Raw genomic sequence first — 17,061 nt, 5'->3', positions numbered from 1 at the left:
ACGGATATCTTTTCACATTTGAATAATGATGTCCTTACAAAGTCTTGGTGACTCTGTAGGACTGTTTGGAATAGCAGAAGTCCGGAAGCAACTTAAATGTCAATGGATAAGGAACTACATTTTCGTACGGCCATAAAGAGGAGTACTATACAGCCGTCAAAAGGAACATACGGCTTAGAGAATCATCTCTAAACCTGAGGTGCCCATAACCCCCTCCTCAGGTTTGATCCTTTGGTAGAAGACTCACAGAACTCAGGGTAGTGCTTTACTTATGAGTTGTTGTTTTTTTTTTTAAAGATACAACTTTGAAGCAGCCAAACAGAAGACGTGTCTAGGGCGAGGGATGGCAGGGAGGGGTGCAGAACTTCTGTGCCCTCTCTAGGCGGCCCAGCCTCCCAGCACCTGTATGTCCACCAATCTAGTACTGCTCCAATTTCCAGACCCCCTCTCCTCCCTGGAGGAGGTGGGGAAGCTGAAAGTCCCTGCTCTTGATTGGTCTTTCTGGGGTCAGGAGAGGCCCCACCCTGAGTCAATTCATTAGCACGAACTCAGGTGTGGCTCAAAGGGGCTCATTGTGACTCAGAACATTGGAAGGGTTTTAGTGACTCCGTGCCAGGAACCGGGGACAAAGACCAAATCCATACTTTTTCTTTTTTAATCACACCACATTTGGTTATGTATGTTTATATTCTTTCTCTGGAAGGACATAAACTACTAGTTTTACTGCTTCCAGGGAGGGAAACCAGGAGTAGAGGTGAACCCTGGTTCAAAATTTAAAATGTACACGGGAATATATATTACCTCTTTGAAAAACAAAAGTACTTCGCAGCCCTTGTCTTGGCTTCTCATGCCCGCAATCTCCCGGCTTTCTCACATTCATGCTTCCTGGGAGCCACTCAGAGAGTGTGCAGGGGAATGGTGTCCAGATCCCCTTGTCTGGCCCTGGTGGGCTTCACCAGCTTCAGTTCCAGCCACTCCCCAAACACACCCTCCCCTCCAGACTTTCCCTAGACAACCATTCCCTATACCGGGTAACCGCAGGGTTTGTATCTGAGCTCCACGTTTGAGACAGTTCCAAACACTTCTAGGATTAACGCTCTCAAACCGCACTACAGGGGCGCCTGGGGGCTCACTTGGTTAAGCGTCTGCCTTCAGCTCAGGTCATGATCCCAGAGTCCTGGGATTGAGTCCCACTTCGGGCTCCTTGCTCTATGCGGAGCCTGCTTCTCCCTCTGCCTGCGGCTCCCCCTGCTTGTGCTCTCTCTCTCTGACAAATAAATAAAATTAAAAAAAAAAAAAAAACTCTTCTCATTCAACCTCATTGATACTGTGTAGATTTCGTCATTCACAGGTGATGTTATAGAGGGGAAACTGAGGCTCGGGATGACTGGTCATCATTGGAAAGGGGAATTGTTATTACAGAGCCTGTACTCATGAGTCTCATCACTGGTACCTAAACTTGGCAGACCCCCCTCTCCTCCCATTCCCTCCCTACCCCTACCCTGGGTCAAGGAGCCAGGCCAGGGCCTAAGCATAGTCGGTGTCCTATAGACACGAGTTTATTAGAGGGGCCGGGGTCAGAGTGGGTACATTTGGGAGGAGGTGACAGGGGGCCTGGGCAGCTCTGCCAGCCTGAGGCCAGTAAGACAGAGGGCTTGGGGTAGGTGCTGCAGCCAGTAGGGCTTGGGTCAGCAGGTAAGCAGGTGGGCTACTCTTCACCCCACAAGTGTCAGTGTCCAGGGCATGGTGGAGGCTTCGGGAGGACTGGGGAGAAAGAACAAAGAGAAGCTCAGAGAGGAAACTTACCAAGTACCCACGGTTAGGTGGCAGAGCTGAGACCCCAGGTCCCCAGGTCCCCCTCCTTCCCATTCTGTCAGACCCCACACCTGCCCCCTAGGCTCCCAAGCCCAGCCCAGCTGCTGTCCCCAACTCACTGTGGAGACTGTAGGTGCCTGGCTCCAGTTGCAATTGGGGGGGCGGGATGATGAGGAAGCCCCCCACCAAGGGGTCTTCAGCCACTGAGAGACAAGCTTGGAGGGGAGGGCAATGCCACTCAGGGTTTGGGGAAGGGCACTTTGATAAGACAGGCAAGGGGTGGGGCTGGTGGGGGCAGTGGCTGTGGGAAGGGGGCCAGCCACAGAGGGAACAGTGAGGTGGCGAGAGGCTGGGGGGCCCAGGGAGGGGGCCCCGGGCCTTTGGACCCCTCTGAGCCCCACCGTGCTGGGGGCGTCGCTCTCGAGTCCAGGCCCAGTGGGACGGCTCCTTGGCCATGACCTGGCATGAGTAGAGTGCATAGTAAATGGGGGTGGGGGGACCAGCCTTGTGCCCCCCAACCCAGTATGATGATGGGGCCTCACCTCCTCACAGCACTCGCGGCTCACCATGGCACGGAAGCCCATCCGGGCCCACAGCTTATCCCTTTGATGCAGGAAGTCTGCCACCTGGAGGTGCCAATCTTTTCCCAGGGCCCACAGAAAAATCACACATTTGGGGTCCTCCACATCCTCCTCCATGTCATTTGCAAGAAACCTGGCCATAGAGGCAGGGTGCAGATAGCAGAGGCCATAACGTCAGGCCTGCCCCTTCCCACAGTCCCAGTAAGCAAGCCCCCCCCCCCCCACCTGCCATGGCCACTCACAGAGCCAGGAACAAGTTGCTGTGGGTGTACTCGCGGAGCCTCAGGCTGGCGCGCCGGAAGTAGACCAGCACCATGGCCAGGAGATACTGCAGACACAGAAAGGGGGAGAGTTACAGGTGGGCCTGGGGGGAGAGGCGACTGCGCCAGGCCCACTTGCTCCCAAGGAAGCAGGGGTGTGAGTTAGAAAACCCAGGGGAAGTGGTGGGGGGGGAGAGGGGAACAAAGATGGAAAAGGGAGGTGCTCCCTCCACCAGACTGGGAGGCCCAATGAAATAGCAGCCTTCAAGCCCCACGCATTCAAACTGACCCAGGTGACTCCCAGCCGCTATTCCCAGTGTCACCTCACCTTATCCGAAATCTGGAAACAGGGATCTTTGGAAAGGAATTCCTGGAGGAAACTGTGCTCTGGGGTAGAGAAGAGAGATGGTGGAGTGGGGTTACCACCAGCCCCCACAAGACAAGAGTGGCATCAGAGTTCCAAAGCCCGAGCCCCCACTGAACCCACATTCTGCCAGGACCCCTCCCTTCCCCTTGCCAAGCTGGGGTCACCTGAGAAGGGAAGGGGCAGAGATCTCAGATGCACGCATGGGCAGGTGAGATCCCACCTCTCAGGTCGATTTCACTTGCGAGCCCCACAGCCCCTTCCATGCCAGCCCCCAAGTGAACTCACCCAGCAGGTTAAGAAAGGCCTGGAGCTCCTGGTGCCGGCGCTGATGGACAGACCCACTCCCCCCACCTTGACGGCTCCAGCCCCCCGGCTTCACCTGGGTGGCAACCGCGGGGAAAGTGGCCAAGTCTTGAGTGTCACTCATCTCATAGAGGGTGGGGGCAGGTGGGCGGGGCAAGGCGGCCTGTAGAGAAAAGCAGCCCCAGGATTTGGCACCTACCCCCTTGCCCCCCACAAATACAGGTCATTGATGAGGCTGGCCTGACAGAGGACCTCCAGAAGGTGGTGAGATGGGCGTGGAGACTTGGGGCGGGGCGGTGCTCGGAGCAGACAGAAACGGGCCTATGTGCGGGGTGAGAGGGCCAGAAAAGCAGCAGAGTTCCTGGAGGCTGCAGCCCCCCCCCCCCCCATCCTGGCACCCCAGGCCAGGCTGGAGAGGAAGCAGAGCAGCAACAGGCCCCACCGAGGGCTTCCTAAGTGCCTGGAGCTGTGCTCAATTCCTGAGGGCATTATCGCACTTCATCCCGTGGGTGGGTCTAGGCTAATCCCCATTTTGCAAACACGGAAGCTGAAGCGTGGAAGTCTCACGGCCACTGAAAGGTGGGCCTGCCCGACCCCCAAAGCCAAAGAGTTTAATTGCTCCTCTGGCCCCCCAACTCTCAAATACCCCCTCACCCCACAGCAAAGCCACATACTTGGAAGGACCACCAACCCCTTTCTTCATGGACAGGAAACTGAAGCCCAGAGGAGGGATGTTATTAGACAAATACCTACATTTAGAGTCAGTTGAGGTGGGACCACCTCAAAAGTTTTCAGGCTACGGGGAGAGACGCCAACTCCAGGGGCTCAGAAGTTGCTGCCCACTACCGTGTGGCCAACGTGGGGGGCCTCACCTAGGCTCCCACGAGCAGCCCAACCTCCTCCTCCTCCTCTAAAACCCCTCACCTGAGCTAGAGGATTACCTACAGCATGACTCCAGGGCCGCTAGACGGCATTTATATAGCCTTAGCGCCGCCCCGCCCCCACAGCCCTCCACCAATCAGGCCCCTTCCCGGGGAGGGGGTGGGGCTTGGGCCATCACCACCCACCTCTACCGGGCGTGAACTTGGTCTCCACATTCGCCTCTCAGCTGCAGGCCCCCCCAAGCTAAGAGCTCCTCCAAGGCTTCATCACCTGCAAAAGGGGTAAAGGCAGGCCGGCGGGACCCCAGGGCCAGAATGGCGACTCGGTCCCCTCCCCACCTCTGTATAGACCCAAGGTGCGGGCCGGAAACGAGACCTGGGCACGATTCACTGTGCCTTGGTGCCGCAGGGTCGCTGGCTGGGTCTGTTTGTTTCAGATCCAGGAACCTCAAAACCTAGGAGGCAGAGAGGACAGTGTCTTGGCATGAGAATTCCCAGAGTCCACATCCCCCTCCCAAGATGGTTTAGTGGCAGGGGGAGCCTAGCCAGTGTCTCTAAGGCGGGAGAGGAGGCCTTTGCCAGAGACCAGCAAGCCCCTCCCACCCCACCCCCAGGCCCTAGCAGATCTTAAGCCCTACCGTCAGCCCTGGTTCGTGTACTCTCTCTACAATCCTATGGGACAGTCAGCGCCTGCATTACTTTCCACATTAGACCCCCCCCCCCCCCCCACTTTTTTATTGTGGTAAAATACACACCACATACAATTTACGACCTTGGCCCTTAAATTGGGTGGTTTAAGTACATTCGTATTGTTGTGCAATTATCACCCAGCGTCCATCTCCGGAACTCTTCATCTTGCACAACTGGGTGTCCATACCTATTAAACAATCGCTCCCCATTTCCCCTCCCCCACTCCAGGGCAACCACCATGCTGCTTTCTGTGTCCGTGAATTCAGCGCTCTACGGACCTCCTACAAGTGGAATCACACAGGAGTTGTCTTTTCCTGACAGGCTTATTTCGCTTAGCATGTCTTCAAGGTTCATCCGTGCCCTGGCATATGTCAGGATTTCCTTGCTTTTTAAGACTGAGTAATATTCCATTCTGCGTGTAGACCACAGTTTGCTTATCCATCCATCCATCCATCCATCCATCCATCCATCCATCCCGGGACACTTAGGCTGTTTCCCTGTCTTGGCTGTATCTTCCCTACCTTGGGGAATAAGGCAGTCATGACCTTGGGTGTATAGATACCTCAAGACCTTGTTTTTAATTCTTTTAGGTATACACTGAGAAGTGGAATTGCTGGCTCAGGGGATAATTCTATGTTTAATTTTTTGAGGAAGCATCAAACTTTTCCACAGTGACAGCACCATTTTGCAGTCCCACAAACACCCCAAGAGGGTTCTAACTTCTCCATATTGTTGCCAACACTTGTTATTTTCTGTTTTGTTGATGGTAGCCATCCTAATGAGTGTGAAGTGGTGATAGGTAACTTTTAAAATATATATTTAGGGGTGCCTGGGTGGCTCAGTTGGTTAAGCATCTGCCTTCGGCTCAGGTCATGATCTCAGGGTCCTGGGTTGGAGCCCCGCGTCAGGCTCTCTGCCCAGCGGCGAGTCTGCTTCTCCCCCTCTCTCTCCCTCTGTGATCTCTCTTGCTCTTACTCTCTCTCAAATAAATAAAATCTTTTTAAAAAATAAAAAAAAATATATGTATTTAATAGAAATGAAGGCCAGAAAGAAGTTGAAGTATTTAGGCTCAAAGTCGCACCACTGGTGACAACGTAAGCAGGCTCAAGTCGTGTGACCAACACATCTGCCCCTGGGAGGTCGGTTTTGTGGTTCTCATTGACTTTTTTCAGATAGGAAACTGAGACTTGGGGCCTCAACCTGACAACATCCGAATGACGGAGGAAGGCTGGGCCAGGTGGGTGGTGAGTGCAGGGCCAGGTTTGGAGCCCAGGTCCCCGGACCGCAGATGCAGGCTCCTTCCGGTGACCTGGCTGCTCTTCACTGATTGGACACCCGGCAGCCGTCTCTGCTTTACTCCTAGTCTCAGGCTTTGACCCTGGCTGCCGTGGGAATTTTCATTCCTGGGGCCTGCCCCTCCTGTTCTGTGTCCCTCGGTCTCTGTTGGTTTCTGAGTCCCTTAATCTCTTGATCTCTCTGTGTCTCTCAATCTCTCTGCGTTTCTAGGGATCTGGGTGTTTTGGGGTCTCTTGGCATCTCCGTGTCTCAGAGTTTCTTCATGTCTCTGGATCTCTGTGGGTCTCTTTGGTGCTCTTGGTCTTTTTGGCTCTCTCAGGCTGTGTCTCTCTGGATCTCTGGAGCTCTCTCAATCTCTGGATCTCTTGGTCACTCTGGGTCTCTGGACATCTCTCAGTCCCTGGGTGCCTTAGAATCTCTGGGTCTCTGAGTCTCTCTGAGTGTCTCCAAATCTCTTCGTTTCTTGGTCTCAGTCTCTCTGGTCTGAGTCCTCTCCTTGGGGCCACCTCCCATGCTCCCTGAGGAGCCAGCAGCTGGTGAGTGGAGGGCCACATTTCAACCTGGCTGTCTGGCCCAGGCCCCACACTGAAGCTGAAGCCAGGAGGCCTGGCTGTCTGGTCTAGCGCTGTTTCCGGACAGAGCCCGACACAACGAAGGTGTTCAGAACGAACAAACGAACGAACGAACGAATGAATCCCCCAGACCAACTGTGTTTTCAACCTCTCCCCCTCAGTGGGTACAAAAAAGCCTGTAGGTGGGCTTCAGGCCCATTCCCTTCAGTGCCAGCCTTGGGCTTCCACACTCCACATGGAGAGAATGTTTTCATTTTTTATTTTGAAAGAATTTTAGACCCACACAGATGTTGCTTAAAAGGTATGGAGGGGCACCTGGGTGGCTCAGTTGGTTAAGCGTCCAACTCTTGATTTCAGCTCAGGTCATGATCTCAGGGTCATGAGATCGGGCTCTGCACTGACCAAGGAGTCTGCTTAGGATTCGCTCTCCCTCGCCCCCTGCCCCTCCCCCCCCCCATGCTTCTGTAAAAAAAAAAAAAAAAAAAAAAAAGGAAAAGTATGGAAAGTTTTTGTGTCCCCTTCCCCCAGCTTCCCCCAATGGTAACATCTTATATAACCAGAGAACAGAGAGAACCAGGAAATTGACATTGGTACAACAAAACTATGGACCTCATTCAGATTTCATCAGTTTTCACAAGCACTCGCTTTTTGATTTTTTTTTTTGGGTGTCTGGTTCTATAAATGTTATCGCACGCATGGATTGGTGTACCTACCACCCCAAGCAGGATACGCAACAATTCCATCACCCAAAGGAACTCCCTTCTGACTCCTTCAGAGTCACACCCTCCGTCCCACCCACCGCCTCCGGCAACCATTCACCGCCTGTTATCACTTAATAAGTTTACATAATTAGAATCGTACTGTATGTGACCTTCCGAGGCTGGCTTTTTCATTCAACATAGTGCCCTTCAGACCCATCCAGGTTGCTGCATGTATCAAAGGTTCACTCCTTTTTATGACCACGGATTTTTATTACCAAGTAGTATTCCACGGTTTGGAATGGGTTGTCTCCAGAATGCGCTATTACAAATAAAGCTGCTGTGAACATCTGTGTACAGGTTTCTACATGGACATAAGTTCTTATTTCTCTAGGATAAACACCTAGGAGGATTCATACGGTAAATGTATGTTTAAGTTTATAAGAGACTGTGAAACTGGGACGCCTGGGTGGCTCAGTCGTTAAGCGTCTGCCTTCGGCTCAGGGCGTGATCCCAGCATTCTGGGATCGAGCCCCACATCAGGCTCCTCCGCTGGGAGCCTGCTTCTTCCTCTCCCACTTCCCCTGCTTGTGTTCCCTCTCTCGCCGGCTGTCTCTCTCTCTGTCAAATAAATAAATAAAGTCTTTAAAAAAAAAGAGAGAGACTGTGAAACTGTTTTTCAGAGACAATTTTGGTATTGTCAGTATTCTTTATTTTAGTCCTATTGTTCTTTTTTTCTTTCTTTTCACGCCCTGCTAGTTATTTCTACCTATAAATGGATATGTACCTTCTCCACCATTTTTTTTATTATTCTGACATCCTCTACATATAAACTCTTGACAACCACGTGTCTGTCTTCCCTGGTGTTCTCCTCTGTGTGTCTGTCTCTGCATCTCCTCCCTTCTAAGGACACCAGTCACATCGGGCTAGGGCTTACCCTAATCAAGTATGACCTCATCTTTACCTGATGACCTCTGCAGAGACCCGATTTCCAAATAACATCCCATTCACAGGAAATGGAGGAAGGAGGGGTGACTAACATATCTTTTTGGGGGGGGCAACAACATACTCCACAACTGAAAATAAGCATGTGAAAAGATGTTCAATATCATTAGCCATTAGGGAAATGCAAATTAAAACCACACGACTAAGGAAACCAAGTAAATAAGCATAGTTAGACACGAAGTATATAACACATTATACAAAGAGTTCCCGTAAAGATTGTTTGATTAAAATTTGTCGCTTAGAAATCCAGCTATTACGCTCCAGCCAGACCCGCTTCTTTCAGTTCTTCTCTGAACTCTGTCCCCCACTCCCTGCCCCAGGGCCTTAACACATGCTAGCCCCCCCCAATAAGACCGCTCTGCTTCCTCTGGGACAATTCTACTCCCTCCCCCATTTTATACTTACCGGAGTGGCTTGCTTCAGTTACTGAATTTGAGCAGAAACGTTTCTGCCACATCCGAGCAGAAGCTGTAAGAGCCCCACAGTGATTCTACCCTTGCTCTCTTCCACCTGCGCTGGGCGGCCTCTCTAGCCTGGAGTCTGGAATAAAGACATGAAACGGATCCAGAGCCAACCTGTAAAGGGCATGGAATGTGAGCAAGAGAGAAACTTTGGTTTTTGAAAGCCACGGAGGTTGTGGAGTTGCTTATTACTGTATTGGCTCTCTGTCTGCCGCTGTGACAAGTTGCCAGAAATGGCATAGCTTTAGACAATACAGATCTATTATCCTACAGGTTCTGGAGGTCAGAAGTCCAAAATGCGTCTCACTCTGTTAAAATCAAGGTGTCTGTAAGGTCGCATTCTGCGTGGACGTGGCCTGCATCCCTTGCTTCGTGGCCTCACCCTCCGTCTTCACAGACAGCAGCGCAGTGTCCTCAGATCTCTAACTCTGACCCCGCTTCCACTTTTAAGGACCCTTACGATGACATCGGGCTCACCTGAATAATCCAGGATCATCTCTCCATCTCAAGATCCTAGACTAATCACATCTGCAAAGGACCTTTTGCCATGTGAGGTAAGGTTCTCAGTTTCCAGCAACTGGGATGTGGATACCTTTGAGAGGCCACTATTCTGGCCACCACATTTATCACAGCATAATTTAGGCTATGCTCCTGAATCCACTATTTCTAAAATCATGTATTAGCACTACATGCTATTTATGAAAGACACACATAAAACAGAAGGATATGGGGGCGCCTGGGTGCCTCAGTTGGTTGGGTGGCCAACTCTTGATTTTGGCTCAGGTCACCATCTCAGGGCCGTGAGATCAAGCCCCAGGTCAGGCTCTTCGCTGGGCTTGGAGCCTGCTTAGGAGTCTCTCTCTCCCTCTGTCCCTCCCCACACTGCTCGTGCTCTCTCTCTCTCTCTCTCTCAAAAAAAAAAAAAGGATATAAAGAATTTGGAAGTACAAGCATTGAGAAAAAAATTAGGCAAATACAATAGGAAGATGAAATAGCTGTATTAGTATCAGAAAAAAATAAATTCCAGGTTAAAGCATTACTAGATAGAAAGAGGGTGCGTACATAATGATTTCTAAAATAGATAGCAATTTAAAACTTACTTACTCTTAAAAATAAAGTCCGTGGGGGCACCTGAGTGGCTCAGTCGGTTAAGTGTCCACCTTTGGCTCGGGTCATGATCCTGGAGTGCTGGGGTGGAGTCCTGCATCGGGCTGCCTGCTCAGCAGTGAGTCCGCTTCTCTCTGCCTGCCGCTCCCCCTGCTTGTGCTCTCTCTCTCTCTCTGACAAATTAATAAATAAAATCTTAAAAAAAAATAAGGTCCGTAAGCAATAAAGATAAGTAAGTATATACATATATATAAGTAGGTAGAACCACAAGGAAAAATAAATAGCAATAAAGCCATAAAAATATGTAAATTTGTATATATAAAACATATATATATATATATATATATATAAATGGATAGAACCACAGGGAAAACAGACAAATCACAGCTGTAGATTTGATGGCACGTCAAAAAAGAAGAAAAAAATATTTGGTGGCATGTGCAGGCAAAAATTTACCAAAGGTATAAAAGATATGAATAATGTGTTTAATGAATTTGACCTAGTGGACAAACACGGAGCATTGCACCTAAATGCAGAAAACATACACAGAACATCTTCCAATAAATTGATTAAATTCTCAATCATAATGCAACTCAACTAATTTCAAAATATTAAAATCATTGTGTTTTTTGACCACAATGCAATTAAGTTAAACGTCGTCAACAAACAGATAAACAGAAAGAAAAAAAAAGTACGTATTTGGAAACTAAGGGAAAAAAACACAGCAAAAGTTAGAAAATAGATAATAGATTTGTGTTGTTTAGATTGCAAGTCATAATGAAAATATCGTCTATCCAAATTGGGGGACACAGGTAATAATTCTCAGAGAGGAATTTATGACCTTTAATGCAAATACTAGGAACTAAGAAAGGGTGAAGGCTAATGAGGGGTGCCTGGGTGGCTCAGTTGGTTAAACAACCATACCCATTTGTTTCTGTTAGAGAGAGAGAGACCATGCGCACGTGTGCGCAAGCATGTGGGGGGAGGGGTAAGGGGAGAGGGGAATCTCAAGCAGACTCCCGCTGGGTGGGAGCGCCCCCCCTCCTCCTCCTGCCTTGATCCCAGGACGCTGAGATCATGACTTGGGCCAAAATCAAGGGTCGGCTGCTTAACCAACTGAGTCACCAAGGTGCCCCAATAAATCAATCTTAGGGGCGCCTGGGTGGCGCAGTCGTTAAGCGTCTGCCTTTGGTTCAGGCCGTGATCCCAGCGTTCTGGGATCGAGCCCCACATCGGGCTCCTCCGCTGAGAGCCTGCTTCTTCCTCTCCCACTCCCCCTGCTGTGTTTCCTCTCTCGCTGGCTGTCTCTGTCTCTGTCAAATACATTAAAAAATCTTTAAAAAAAAAAAAGCTACAAAACAAAAGAGCTGGGGGACTTCTGGGTAGCTGGGGACCATAGCAGCTGGCTGGGCCCCCATTTTTCAACATTTCCTCCCAAAACAAATCAGAATAACAAGAGTGGGGACTAACACTGCTGAAACCACAGCCTCAACGTAACTTAAAAGTAGACAGTGTTCACCCTTCAAAATAACTAAATAAAAAGAAAGCACACCAAATCGCAGTGCAGATCTCACCCCAACCACCAGCCGGCTTTGTGCCTGGAGAAACCAGGGAGGGAGAGGGGGTTGCAGCAGGGCCCAAGGTAGATTCAGAACCTCCATGGGAAAGACTGTCTTCCTATAACCCGAAGATACTAGGAGAATGTCTGGGGAGGTCAGAGCTGGCGTCACAGGCAAGAACTTCAAAGTGGGTGGGATTTGAGGGGGTCAGTTTTTAAAATGCATAGGTTCTGGGGCACCTGGGTGGCTCAGTCCGTGGAACATGTGACTCTTGATCTTTGGGTCATGAATTCAAGCCCCACGAGTTCAAGCCCCACACTGAGCATAGAGTTTACTTAAAAATAAAATAAAACGCATAGGGGCACCTGGGTGGCTCAGTCGGTTAAGCGTCTGCCTTTGGCTCAGGTCATGATCCCAGGGTCCTGGGATTGAGCCCCACATCGGGCTCCTTGCTCAGCAGGGAGCCTGCTTCTCCCCCTCCCTCTGCCCCTCCCCCTGCTTGTGCTCTCTCTCAGTCAAATAAATAAATAAAATCTTTTTTAAAAAAACACCTAGGTTCCGGGAGAAGAAAACAAAAGCAAAAAGGAGCAAGAGGTATCCCTGAGCAATTGAGTGGTGAAGGGGGTAAACAACAAAAGGGGAAAATTTAGGGTCTTACAAGACAAAAGAGAAACAAAAAAAGTTGGAGGCCACAAATCCCTCCCCTCACCAAACAAATAAATGAAAATCCACTAAACTGTAGACTTTGCTCTATTGACATAAGAGTGCTATTGAACTAGGAATCATGTAAAACACCCAGACCACAAAAATGAAAAAGAAGATTATTAACAGATCTGTATGGAGTTATTATTAAAAACCAAAAAAAAAAAAAAAAAAATGCGGTGCCACCTGTCTGACTCAGTTGGTAGAGCATGCAGCTCTTGATCTCAGGGTCGTGAGTTCAAGCCCCACGCTGTGCATGGAGCTTACTAAATACAAACATACAGACATACAAAAAAAAAAATCGGAAAATAAAAATACACAAACTAGAAATCTCCCTCCACAAAAAAACCATGAATCCAAAGAAAAATACCCCCCCCCCCCCGAAAAAAGAATGAATCACATGTCAGGTCACAAAGAAATCATCAGTAAGTTCAATAAAGTAGAAATATTATGAACAATATTGTCTGAGCACAACATAATACAATGAGAAATTATTAATAAAGACAAAACCAAAAAGATTTTGGTGAAAATAAACGGGAATACCAATTTCTAAAAAATAATGAGAATGAGAATACTTCCTATTGGATTCTGTGAAATCTGTTGAAAGCAACGATCAAAGGGAAATTCGCCGCACTAAACACTTGCATCATTAAAATGAAAGAATGAAAAGAAATGAATGTAATTCCCAGCTCAGGACTAGAGAAAGAGCCATAAAGTAAACCCAAAGAAAGCACAAATGGGGAAACAGTAAAAAAACAAAAACAAAAAACAAAGATGAACGGACTGGAGAATAAAAATTGGACTTGGATTTTCAGAAAAGTTAGCATATAGAAAAAAGTACCAGCTCCCTTGTTTAAGAAAAGGGGGGAGGGGGGCGCCTGGGTAGCGCAGTCGTTAAAGCGTCTGCCTTCGGCTCAGGGCGTGATCCTGGCGTACCGGGATCGAGTCCCACATCAGGCTCCTCTGCTATGAGCCTGCTTCTTCCTCTCCCACTCCCCCTGCTTGTGTTCCCTCTCTCGCTGGCTGTCTCTCTCTGTCAAATAAATAAATAAAATCTTTAAAAAAAAAAAAAAAAAGAAAAGGGGGGAGATGGGGCGCCTGGGTGGCACAGCAGTTAAGCGTCTGCCTTCAGCTCAGGGCGTGATCCCGGCGTTGTGGGATCGAGCCCCACATCAGGCTCCTCCGCTGGGAGCCTGCTTCTTCCTCTCCCACTTCCCCTGCTTGTGTTCCCTCTCTCACTGGCTGTCTCTCTCTGTCAAATAAATAAATAAATAAATCTTAAAAAAAAAAAAAAAAAGAAAAGGGGGGAGAACACACTTATAATAAATAAGAAGTGACAAGAGGAAAACCGTGGGCCAAGAAATACTTTTACATCTTAAGGTTCATTTCCAAAAGGTCAGAGTGAGGAGCTCAGTACACGCTCTCCGCAATGAAACAACCATTTACCTGGGAAAAAATATTTCTGAAAACCCAACTATTTTATGTCTGGAAATTCTCCTACAGGCACACCCAGCAAATGTAGAAGAATTCATTCAAGGAAATCTCAGTAAGAACAGCGAGAGCTTGTGGCATCATCGGGCCACAACCCACTCCTTTCTCTTCCCATCCCCTCCCCCTCCTGTCTTTTCTGGAAGCTCTACTTCGGGGCGTTGCAGCCGAGAAAGCAGGGGCCTTCCTCTCCCACTCCAATCGCCACGTCCCAGGGTAGAGCGAATGTTTCACTCCAGGAGGGGCAAGCCATCAGTGTGTGTGACCCCTTGTCATGGAAGCTCTCTAGTCCGGGAAAGTGCGGCAAAAAAGAACCGGGCATCTTTTCCCCACGCCCAACCCACGCTTGTCGGAAGAAGCTCTACTCCAGGCATGACAGGCCTAAAATCCTGGATCCCCATGACTCACACCCCAGCTTTCTCCTAGCGCAGGGATTCCATGCCAGGAGCGAAAGTCGAGAAGACCTCGGGCTATTGTCCCCCTCCCCCACCAGCTTCTAGAGCCAGGGCCTCGCTCAGGATATTGGGCTGCTCTCCCCAGCCCTAGGTCCCGTAGGGTGAGGCAGAGGTTCTGCCCAGGGTGGAAAGGCAGGTCATAAGGAGGAAGAACTCTCTAGTTCTGCCCGAAGGAACTGTTTTTATTTGACGCAATGCCAGTCTGTGGCTTGTCTTCTCATTCCCAGTTCCTAGGTTATTAAAAAAAAAAGTTTTCCTTCTTGGGCCTTTCTCACTTTCTCTCTCTTGGATCAGTTATTCCGAGGGAAACTGTGCTGTGAGCAGTCCCATGGAGAGGCCCACACGGCAAGCCTTGCTTAACTCATTAAGTTAACTCATTCAGATTAGCTCATGAGAGACCGCAAGCCACAGCCCTCAACGAGGCCCCTCCCAGATTCCAGGTGCCCACAGAAGCTGCTAGAACACAGGAGATAGCTAGCTATCACAACAATAGGTCGCTAGACAGAGGACGAGTCCTAGCAGACATTAAAACACGGGTAAAGCCTCTGCAATTAACACAGCGTGGTCGTGGTACAGGAGTAGACAAACCAGTGGAATAGAAGAGAAAACCTAACCCACGGACAGTGGAAATTTGGTATAGGACAGGAGACACAGGACGGATCTCAAATCCACCCGAGAAAAGGTGACCTTTATAATAAATGGTGTGCGACCACCCACTAACCGTTTGGACAGAGAAAAAAATAGACCCGTTCCTTACCCTCCACCTGAGAAGACACTTCAGGTATACCAGGAGTCTAAATGTCAAATACAGAACCATAGAAGCCCTGGAAGAAAACACGAGTGAATTCCTCATTCCCCTCTGCGTAGAAACCGGCTTTCTAACTCTGATTCAAAATCCAGAGACAGTAAAAGAGAAGATTCATAAATTTGACCGTCTCAAGTGAAGAAAAGATTTTTGCACAGCAAACACACCATGAACAGTTGTGACAGCCACCTTAGGACCCAGGGAGGACAGGTCAGGAGACAAAAATCAACATGCTGAGAATGTTGGAGGAGAAAGATATGAAAATCCTGGATCTCTGATGACATCATCGAGCCACTTAATTACTGGAGGCTTTCACCACCTACTCCGTTGTACGAAATAATAAACGTCCTTTAATTTAAAGCGTTCAGAAGAGGAACCTTTTGCTTGCTGTTGAAATTATCTCATGTTAATACTCGAACATTCCAGCAATAGAAACATTGTATACAAAATAGAAAACAAAAGCTGCTAAACTGCTTCTTAACAAAGACACCTGACAAACTAAGAGAAAACTTTTCAACCTATGTCCTTAACATAGAAAGAACCATTACAAATTGTGAGACAAAAGACTAAAACCTAGATTTAAAAAAAATGGGAAGAAGATCTGAACAGAAAATTCACCGAATAAAAGACATAACAATCTTTTTCAAACGTATGAAAAAAGTTCAAACTCACTTAAATCAAATTAAGTCAACACCGAAATACCTATCAGACTGGTAAAAAGCAGACAATACAACATATTTTGTTGGCAAGGCTGTGGTGAAACAGACCTTCTCGTGTTGCCAATGGAAGTGGGAACTGGTCTAACCCTTCTGTAGGGACATTTGGCAACATCGAACAAAGCAGCACATGTACTTACTTTGTGGCCCAGCAATGCCACATCTAGAAATTTCCCCCGATGATACACTTCTGACAGTATGAAAATATATACGCACAAGATTATTTATTGAAGCATTGTTTGTCATTGCAAATAACTGCAGCAAGCTTTACAGACTATATTATACATGGGAGCTGGGTGAGGGGATTTGGTACATCCAGACAATGGAGTATTGTGCAGCTGTAAAAGGGGGAAAGGGGGGGGCACCTGGGTGGCTCAATCGGTTGAGCGACCGACTCTTTGATTTTCGGCTCAGGTCATGATCTCAGGCTCTTGAGATCGAGCCCTGTGTCAGGCTCTGCTGTCTAAGACTCTGTCTTAGCTCAGTCTCCCTCTCCGCTAATACTCCAAAAAAAGTGTTAGGTTCACGGAAGAAAAATAAATCTGAGAAATCGTCCCAGATCGGAGAAGACCAAGGAGACATGACAAGTATGGTAGCCAACCTCCAAAATGGCCTCTGAGTGATGCTGCTGATCATGGAACAGGGCTGACCCGTGTATCAAAAGGATACTGTGGAGATGACACAGAGTGACTTCTGAAGCTGGGTCATAAAGGACTTTGCAACTTCAGCCTTACTTTCTGTGGGTGAAGCCAGCTGCCATGTCATGAGTCCCCTCGAGAAGCACCATGAAGAGACCCACATGGCGATGAACTGAATGAAGCCTCTTCAGTTACGTAAACAGGCCATCTTGAAAACAAATCCCGCAGTCCTAGTCAAGACGTCAGATGACCACAGTCTTGGCTGACGTCATGAATGCAACGTCATCGGAGACCCTGACCAAGAACAACCCGCCTAAGCAGCTCCCAAACTCCTGACCCACAGAAACTGTGAGACAATAAATATTTGTTGTTTTAAGCTCCTAAGTTTTAGCATAATTGTTACATAACAATGAATAATATACCAGTGCTATGCAATTTGGAATCCTGGATTGGATTCTGGACCAGGAAAAAGACATGAATGGGTCCACTGGCACAATTAAAACGAGGTCTATAGATTAGCTAATAGTATTACAGCGCTGTTAATTTCCCAGTTTCAATAACAGTCCTGTGGTTGTGTAAGATGTTAGCATTAAGAGAAGTTTGGTGAAGGGTAGACAGGAACTCTCTACACTGTTTTTGCAATTTTTTGTAAGCCTAAAATT

At 48.4% G+C, this 17,061-nt stretch overlaps 1 protein-coding gene across 2 annotated transcripts; it reads right to left on the bottom strand.

Moving 5' to 3' along the window:
* Positions 1-1,295: 1,295 nt before the first annotated feature.
* Positions 1,296-10,085, bottom strand: SPDYC (speedy/RINGO cell cycle regulator family member C). 2 transcript variants are annotated; one of them, XM_040639384.1, is made up of 8 exons: positions 10,034-10,085; positions 8,874-9,043; positions 4,394-4,662; positions 3,309-3,489; positions 2,985-3,043; positions 2,639-2,724; positions 1,935-2,529; positions 1,296-1,764 (listed from the first exon to the last, which is right to left on the bottom strand). In XM_040639384.1, the coding sequence occupies exons 3-8, from the start codon at positions 4,421-4,423 to the stop codon at positions 1,546-1,548; spliced, it is 1,170 nt and encodes a 389-aa protein (XP_040495318.1). In that variant the 5' UTR covers positions 4,424-4,662; positions 8,874-9,043; positions 10,034-10,085; the 3' UTR covers positions 1,296-1,545. The 2 variants fall into 2 exon arrangements, with proteins under 2 accessions (XP_040495318.1, XP_008707218.2); XM_008708996.2 differs by lacking the exon at positions 10,034-10,085 and having other exon boundaries at positions 1,591-1,764; positions 1,935-2,274; positions 2,358-2,529; positions 8,874-9,723.
* Positions 10,086-17,061: the final 6,976 nt, after the last annotated feature.

The sequence above is a fragment of the Ursus maritimus genome, unplaced genomic scaffold (genome assembly GCF_017311325.1).
Source record: "Ursus maritimus isolate PB19 unplaced genomic scaffold, ASM1731132v1 scaffold_23, whole genome shotgun sequence".
In the NCBI taxonomy this organism is placed as follows: domain Eukaryota; kingdom Metazoa; phylum Chordata; class Mammalia; order Carnivora; family Ursidae; genus Ursus; species Ursus maritimus.
This window is presented reverse-complemented; position numbering and strand designations above follow the sequence as displayed.